This window comes from Terrapene carolina, unplaced genomic scaffold (assembly GCF_002925995.2).
Source record: "Terrapene carolina triunguis isolate 2854851 unplaced genomic scaffold, T_m_triunguis-2.0 Scaffold68, whole genome shotgun sequence".
NCBI lineage: Eukaryota > Metazoa > Chordata > Testudines > Emydidae > Terrapene > Terrapene triunguis.
Window position 1 is genome coordinate 32,910,229 of NW_020664419.1, and position 9,508 is coordinate 32,919,736.

Here is a 9,508-nt window from a genome sequence, read left to right on the forward strand (position 1 = left end):
GTGCCGCCCCAAGCACCAGCTTGGGTGCTTGGTGCCTGGAGCCGGCCCTGGATGGACCTTTGGTCTGATCCAGTATGGCCGTTCTTATGTTCTTATGAAAAGCCACAATGAAGTGTAAGGCTTCTTTTTAGGGAACCTTAATGGTAAGAAGGAAGATAAAAGTTGGGGGAGGTTAGTATGGGAGAAGAGAAGAGTTCAGTCTGCAAGGAGAAAACAATGAAAAAGAAAGGAAGGAGAAGAATTTCTCCATCATCACCACAAACAGGAGAAAAAAAGAAAAACGACTTTCCCAACCTTTACTGACCTCACTTCAATGCTCTCGCCTGCCCTGTCTGATCTTGAATGACTAGTTAGCATATCTAGAGCTAACTAGAACATGCTTGCTATTTACTGCTTCAATTTCTCCACTTTGCTATTTGGAAGAGGTAATTCTTTCAACCTGCTGTTTATATTAACTTCCAGGAGACCAGTGGAGCCACTAAAAAACATAACACTGCATGAAAGAGTGACAAATCAGGTGCTATTTTTAATGCTATTGTCTGAGGAACCTGCAGGAGCAGTTGTAGAGTGAAACAAGTGGTGATCCTTGAGGAACACGAACTTGTTAAGTAATGTGAAATGATATAGTTCAATAATCATCTCCATTAATTACTGAAATATAGCACTGCACATTAAGAGACCTCACTGCACAGCTGCAAAACAATACTTACAACCAACATGACTCTGCTGGTACAGCACAGTTCACTTTAACATAAGGCAACTAAGGAAGGCTCCTCAGGCAACATCAAAAAGATGATTCAGAGATCTTGTGTGCAGATGAATCTCAAAATAGTTGTTTCAGTAGCTACAGTGATCATCTGGAAAATAAAACAAGGCCCTATTAAGGAAAGCTTATTAGTTTCACTAATAAATTTGTAAAGATGTAATATCAAATAATTCAGATTCACTTGTCTCCTTTTTTGTTTGGTCTTCGCTTTCTTTAATGAGGCATTGCTGGGTTAAAACAATTTTTTTAAATGTAGGGAAATATTTTTTTTTGTAAACATTCAAATACATAAACTGAAATAGATTACAATTGCAATGTACTTTTTGCCATATGTGTTGGTTACTTTTTACCTCTCAGCTAGAACAAAATGAGGCCGTATGGTAAGTTTCTGCCTGAAGACAACTACTTGGTAAAGGAATGTAAGAAATGATTCATCGGGGTAAGGAAGGTGGCAACAGACAGAGCCTGACTGCTGTGAGGGATACAGCACTAGTTTAAATCTATGTATTTTCCACCAATCGTTATGTTTTGTATCTGTACATTAAGATTTAAGTTATAAACACAATGAATTAATTTTTCCCCATCGCTCAGGAAGTACACACTTCGGAAGAGGAGGCAATACACACACAATCTGTCTTCTCTCCCTGCATCAACTTTGCACCATATAAAGGGGCTCAGGTTTCTATTTTGTACCATACCTACTGAACTAGGTTATTTAATCCTTGCATTATTGTTTTAGAAGGACTGCAGTGTTGGATCTAAACAGTGGGGAAAAAAAAATCAGTCCAAGAGTCACATACTCTTAAAAAACAAAACAAATAAAAACCTATGCACAAGTGTTTATATAATATGAAACAAATGTTAGCTGTAAATATTTTAAGTGTTTACAATATCCAATATATATTCAATAGATTCCAACATGGGAGTCCAAGATTCTTTCACACCCAGTATAGTCTTAATGCACCAAGTCTTAGTGACATACATGGACAGGGGGTAATGCAAGACCCTCTCTAGATATCATAAACCCCACTGTGGAGCCACACAACAAGGAGTAACGAGTGGGGCGGCATGGCTGCTCCTGGAGGAATAGGCTGTTCATGGCAGGCTGCCCAATTTGCACATCCAATCCCACACAAGTTGTCTGAGGTTGCAGCAGATGCTAGACCAGCCCACACGTGAAGCCTCCTTGCTAGTTAGGGGAAGTTCCCTCCCCCCCCCCCAAAAAATTGCTCTAGTTGTCTGAGAAGAGTAAAGTTCATACTGTATATTCAGTATGTATTCATACTTAGCATAAGCAAGCTGTGTTGATGCAAGTTAATGCTTATTCAAATAAATTCAGTATTAGTTTGAAAACACGGGGGGGAGGGGAAGAGATTTTCAAATACACAAATAGAAATGAGGGGCACAACTCTCACTAAATCTCAATAGGGGCTGGGCATCAAACTACACTTTGTGCCTTTGCAAATCTCCCCTTTAGTCTTTGTGCATATACTATTTTTAATACATATTCACAACATATACTTAATGGAAGCCATAAGTACTCAATGAGAAAGAGGGAAAACATGGTATCTGTAAGAAGAGTGGGAAGAAAGAGCTGGGTATTACTGGTCTGTCATATTGATATTTATCACAATCAAAAATATTTGAGTATGTCAGTATATGAACGTTTGGAAGGATAATGTTTAATGACCACTAGAATAAGAGTTTGTTAATATAGTTGTGTAAAATATAACAGACTTACTAAGTAATAGAAAAAGGGTGGTACGTATACTTGTATTTCAGCAAATCATTTAAAAACTGTATCATGATAAAGTATATGGATAAATACTAGGGCTGCTGATTAATCGCAGTTAACTCAGTTAAAAAAAATGAATCGCGATTAATCGTAGTTTTAATTGCACTGTTAAAAAATAGAATACCAATTAGAATTTATTAAATATTTTGGATGTTTTTCTACATTTTTAAATATATTGATTTCAATTACAACACAGAATACAAGTACTCACTTTATATTATTTTATGACAAATATTTGCACTGTAAAAATGATAAAAGAGAAATAGCATTTTTCAATTCACCTCAAATACCATAGCGCAATCTCTTCATTGTGAAAGTGCAAAAAAAAAAAATGTAGATTTGTTTTTGTTACAGAACTGTTTTGTTTTTGAGTGCAATGTAAAATTTTAGAGCCTACAAGTCCACTCAGTCCTACTTCTTGTTCAGCCAATTGCTAAGAGAAACAAGTTTGTTCACATTTACGGGAGATAATGCTGCCCGCTTCTTATATACGTCACCTGAAAGTGAGAACAGACTTTCGCATAGCACTTTTGTAGCTGGCAGTGCAAGGTATTTATGTGCCAGATATGCTAAGCATTCGTATGCTCCTTCATGCTTTGGCCACCATTCCAGAGGACATGCTTCCATGCTGATGATGCTTGTTAAAAAAAAAGAATGCGTTAATTAAATTTGTGACTGAACTCCTTGGGGGAGAATTGTATGTCTCCTGCCTCTGTGTTTTACCCACCTTCTGCCATATATTTCACGTTATAGCAGTCTTGGATGATGATCCAGCATGTTGTTCATTTTAAGAACACTTTCACTGCAAATTTGACAAAATGCAAAGAAGGTACCAATGTTAGATTTCTAAAGATAGCTACAGCTCTCGACCCAAGATTTAAGAATCTGAAGTGCCTTCTAAAAATCTGATCAGTACTGGGCGTGAAGCATGCTTTCAGAAGTTTTAAAAGAGCAACACTCTGATGTGGAAACTACAGAACCCGAACCACCAAAAAAGAAAATCAACCTTCTGCTGGTGGCAACTGACTCAGATGATGAAAATGAACAATGCGTTGGTGTGCTCTGCTTTAGATTGTTATCAAGCAGAACCCATCATCAGCATGGATGCATGTCCTCTGGAATGATGGTTGAAGCATCTTTAGTGCATCTGGCACATAAATATCTTGCAACGCTGGCTACAACAGTTTCATGCAAACACCTGTTCTCACTTTCAGGTGACATTGTAAACAAGAAGTGGACAGCGTTATCTCCTGCAAATGTAAACAAACTTGTCTGTCTGAGCGATTGGCTGAGCAAGAAGTAGGACTGAGTGGACTTGTAGGCTCTAAAGTTTTACATTGTTTTATTTTTGAATGCAGTTATTTTTGTACATAATTCTACATTTGTAAGTTCAACATTCATGATAAAGAGATTGCACTACAGTACTTGTATTAAGTGAATTGAAAAATAATTTTTTTTTATTTTTACAGTGCAAATATTTATATTTTTATTATAAAGTGAGCACTGTACATTTGGTATTCTATGTTGTAATTGAAATCAATATATTTGAAAATGTGAAAAACATCCAAAAATGTTCATATAAATAGTATTCTATTATTTTTTTTAATTGCACAATTAATCACAATTAATTTTTTTAATCGCTTGACAGCCCTAATAAATATCAATTAAATAAAAATACCACATCTTGGATTAGAGATGGATTGACAAACAGGAAACAGAGAAAAGTCCTAACTGGCAAGACCTCCACATGGTAAACTATCATGTGGTTGTCATTGAGACCCATATCTGATCTAAAAGAAGAACAACGTGGATCACTCATTCTATACAACCAGACTTCTGCTTCTAAAATGAGGAAAGAGTAATTCTCTAGGGTAACCTCCAAATCTGGCAAGTAGACGTTTTTTAACCTTCACTATACTGATATATGGCTTTAAAAAAAAAAAAAAAAAAAAAAAGTGATCAGGTTACACAGTTCTTAACACTTAGTTTGAAAGAGAAACACAGACCTCTCCTTTTAATAATATTTACATTCTTTAATATTAGTATTACCATTGTGCCTAGATCATTTCATTGCTACACTGGTGTATCCCTCTGCAATCCCCTTATTTATTTATAACTTTTTCAAAACGTTTGGGTGCTACAACAACAAAATTAGGACTATAAACGACTCCTATTACAACCTTTGTCCATTTCTGTCCCAAAACAATGCTACCATAATCCCACAATTTTAGGTTTACATTCAGCTACATTTAAGGGGGGCGGGGGAGAGAAGGGAGGAGAAGACCAAGTTTAAAACAAATATGGTTGGTTAGTGTTGTTCATGCAGTCAGCTAAATTAAGGTTTGTAAACAAATATCGTGCTAGTTTTGCCAAGAAAATTAAGACAAACTTTCTCCTTACAACATATCTGTAGTTAAACAAGATTTTTAATTAAAAGGACACACAGGTTTTGGCCAAGTTACTTCACAATATATAATATGTACTGTAATTATTGCTTTTCGGTACGGTTCATACCAGACTAAGATAATAGAGAATTCTTTGGTCTAATACTCAGAAGTAGGGGCAGTTGCCTGAATGAGAAATCTTTTTCTACAATTTATATGTTGTAGAATCAGTTTTATTAGACATAGTCCCAAAGCCATAGTTTTGACAAGGATCCCTAGTTTCTTAAAAACAAAACCACACCCACACCTTGGTCTGCCCTCATTGAGACCTGTGCAGTGCAACTGGGGTTCAATACGAGCATGGGGCCATGGAGCTGCATGCAGGCACAAGACCATCCACCTGGAGCATCTTGCCTAAATTTGTTATAAGGTAGAATGAAAAAAAAATCTACACAGGTACATTTCAAATTTTTGGACAAATATGCCCTGATGGTGTAAAAGTTTTATCTTTTAACATGGTAATATCCTATCAATAGGGAAGTTTGATTATTAGAGTACATTATGCAATGACAAACAGGAAACGCTAATTTTGCAATGTTTAATATTGTATCTCTGAAGCCTGTTCAGTAATTATTTATACTTGTTAAACTCTTCAGGAAGTTTTTGTGCATGTACATTTTAGGCAGATGAAAGGCAGCTAAAGCTTCAAACTCTAACTATCTTGGTCTCGATACATAATCCCACCTGAACTCACCTTCACCTGAGAAGGAGTTAATACGCGTAATAGGAAACCCAGCTTGGAGAAGCAGAAAGGTCTAGGATTGGACCCAGAGAAGTCACAAACACACATCCCACCACAGAGCTTCATATTTGTGCTTACCTGCATCTGTTGTTCATCCCAGTATTCAGCTGATTGATACATCCTCTTTCCACTCTGTACAGCAAGAGGAAGGTGCATATTTCCATTCTTATTTACACACTCCACTGTGAAACAGGGTGTGCTAGGAACGGGACTCTCCTGAATACTCTTTCTAGCTTCTGAAACAGATTGATTATTATCCTTGCTTTCTTCTAACTTAATGCTAGTCATATTCATAGCCATTTCACCAATCTGAATAATACCACAGGCATCCCGATAAACAGGGGTATTCACCATATTCTGAGCTTCAGGGCAAATTGCATGAGTAGGACAAACTGCCCATGATTCTACATCTGGCAGATGGCCATTTGTTCCTGTAGCAGGTGCAAGTCCATACAGTTGATTGCTATCTACTGTTAGCAGTTCTTGAAGAGAATTGTAAGCCTGCTGTTGGGTACTGGTAGGCATTGTTAGTACAGTAATAGGTATATTCTGCAGAGCACCTTGACTATTACTGTAGTTCTCTTCTACTGACATGTCAATTTTCCTTTTCTTCATAGGTTGAGAAATACATGACAGTCTTCTTTCACATACAGAGGTTGATGTATTAAATTGCCCTTCAGGGGAGGGCTGAGCGTCTATCTGCAGTTGTACTTGTTTGAACAAATGATTTTGCTGCATTTCTATTTGATGGCCTTGTTGAGACGGTGTGTGGCACACTTGAATATGCTGCTGCTCCAGTGGTCCACAGTAGCTTAGTGCTGGATGTTGGAGATGAGATGTAACTGGATGCACTAACTCTAACAAAGGCCCTGCTACATCGGTGCTGCCCATGTATATATAATGATTTCCTTGTTGGTATACAGAGATTGGAGAATGCACAAACTGCTGTACTTCTTCTGGTCCTTGACTACTTAATGAGTCTAGAAATACTTTCATGTGATGTTGAGATATTGAATGGGCTTTCATACTTTGGTGATCTTCATACTGGATGGAATGATACATCCTTTTGAGAACTGAAAAAATCATGCAAATAATATGGTTAAACTAGAGCAACTGTAGAAGAATAGAAAGCAAAATTCTCTGACACTCACCTAAACTAGTTTGGTTGCTCTTCATTCAATAGCATTAATGAGCATTACTGCATGTTTGGACTAGGTACCTACATATTTAGGATGTTCTAAAGAAGCATAAGTCACAAACTCCTCAAACCCCTGAAAGGAAGACAGCCTGGCTGCACTTAGCTACTTTCCTATGTACATTGCTCCTATAAGCTTTTGCTACTTTATATTTGCGTAAGAGTACGAACACAGAAAACAACTGAAATTATTTAGTGCCTGATCGCCATATGGACATCCACATGGAACCCCAGTGAAATCAATCGAGGTTTATGTGCATGGAGCTCACTGCAGGATCAATGCCTTAGTTTTCAATTTTTCTGCTACAAAAAAAAGGTGTATAGAAAACAGTTTATAGGTTCATCTTTATATATCTGAGTAACAATAAAAGGGCAAAAACATTTCTATGTTGTTATTGCACTATTCACTTTAGTTTAAGTGTAATGAAAGAGAATGGTTGGATAAATGGAAAACTTTAGTTGCAAGATAGATAATATATGCTTTACCACTGCCCTACCCATAAGCCTCAACCTTGTTCTGGTGTGACGCTCTCTAAATGATGGGATTGTTCAGTCATCATCCCCACTATATCCTTAGTTTGTGTACAGCAAAAAAGAAAGCAAATTGTAATCTAGACAAAGCCACTAAACAGTGGATGGACCAAGTCCCATTAAACTAAAAAAAGCTGCCAGCAGGAACCAATTTAATTACTGTCAGTGTCTATTTTTGAAGCAGAAACCTAAAGATCAAAGGTTCCCTATATCCTTGCCATTCCCTTAGTCATCGGATATCTGCAATAAAGAGTTACTAAAACAGTTGGCTTTAGCCAAAACTAACTGTTTAAACTATATATATATATATATATATATATAAAAAAATATAAAAATATAAAAATATAAATATAAATATAAAATTAGCTATCATTTTATCTACAAAATGAGCCAACACTAAAAACTATAAAATTGACTGATCTTGAGAGAGACAAGGGAGGTGAGATAATAGCTTTTATCAAACCAACTTCTGTTGGTGAGAGAGAAGCTTTGGAGCCACACAGCGCTCTTCTTCAGGTCATAAGAGACATATAACTGCTTTTATTTTCAATGTAGTTTTCAGTGACAGTGACAGGGTTTCTGTCATTTTATATGTAGAACAGGTAAGGGGATTTTCCCATCCCCTTTATCTCATCAAGAAGTAAAAATACATACTTGCACTTCTGAGACCAAAATAAACCTCCTGTCTGCTAACTCGGCGCATTATTTCCCCTCAGGTCAGCACTCAATCACTACACGCTAAAAAATATTTTCCACGTGAGCATGATTCTTCTCCCCTACAGTAACAGTGGCGGCTACACGTACAATCACAGAGCGGTGAGGACGAGCCAACGGCGGTGTCATTTTCCCAGGGTCGCAACTCCCTACCCCACCCGCTTTGGCTGCCCACCTTTGCTACTGGAAGAGAACCCTGCAAGGGATCCAGAACCAGACTGCACTAGACGCACGTGCTGCTGGATCATCGCAGGCACTTCAGCCCCTCACAGGACAGTGTCTCCGGGTCCCCCCACCACACAGCAGCAGCTGCAGCTAACCCCACACCCCAGCAGGGCTCAACTCTCCTAACGGCCCCTGGGCACCTTCCTGACTCGGAGCCCCCGCGGGCGGGATGCGAAGAGGAGTCGCAAGGACAAAGGGGCGGGTGGGGTGAAGGGAGCCTGAAGAGGGGCTGGGGTGGGGGGGAGCAGCTGCAGGGGAAGGCAGCGAGAGGCGGAGGAGGGCGAGCGGCCGGGGTGGAGCTGGGGCGGCTGGCCCCAGGCACATTACCTCTGGGGTAGGGGGGGTACGCGGCACCGGCAGCCCCGAGCCGCCCACGCCGGGCTTTGTCTCTCCGGCTCTCTGGGGCAGCCGCCCCCTCACGCACCCGCTGCAGGAGAGCTCCAGCTGCTCCTCCTCCTGCAACTGCGGCTGCTGCCCGGATCCCAGCTAAGCGACAGCGGCCCGAGCCACAGGAAGGGGGCAGCGCGGTCCCAGGTACCGGGACAGGTGAGCGCGGGTGCCCGCGACAAGGGGCTTCCCAGCGGGGCAGGTGTCTCCAGCTGGGGGGAAGATAGGCGCAGCGCGTGCGCGTGCCTGAGAGTGGGTGTGCACGCGGGTGCGCGTGCCTGGGGCGGGGGTGCACGCCCGGGGTTGGGTGTGCGAGCCTTACGCTGGGCGTGCATGTCTCAGGCGAGGTGTGCGTGCCTGGGGTTGGGTGTGTCCGCAGGTGTGCATGCCGCGGACGGGGTGTGTGTGCACGCAGGTGTGCATGCCTCAGGCTGGTGTGCAAAGAAGTTCTGTACTCCTATTAATCTGTCTGGAATTTTGCTCATTAAAAGTCTCCCTTATTATTTTCATAAAACCTCCCTCTTTTCAAAACAGCTTAGAGTCCTGACTCTCATTGTTATCACCTGTCCCAGCTGGTGCCACTCTCAAAATGGAGTCAAGTATCAGAGGGGTAGCCATGTTAGTCTGGATCTGTAAAAAGCAACAGAGAGTCCTGTGCATCCGAGGAAGTGGGTATTCACCCACGAAAGCTTATGCTCCAATACATCTG

At 40.2% G+C, this 9,508-nt stretch overlaps 1 protein-coding gene across 1 annotated transcript in view; it reads right to left on the reverse strand.

Annotated features, from left to right (window-relative positions):
* LOC112107520 (glutamine-rich protein 1-like) overlaps positions 1-6,809 on the reverse strand; it is a 26,914-nt gene extending 20,105 nt beyond the window's left edge. The window contains exon 1 of the mRNA XM_029910875.1: positions 5,826-6,809. Within this exon, the coding sequence (XP_029766735.1) occupies positions 5,826-6,809 (984 nt within the window). The remainder of the gene's footprint in view (positions 1-5,825) is intronic.
* Between the last annotated feature and the right edge of the window lie 2,699 nt (positions 6,810-9,508).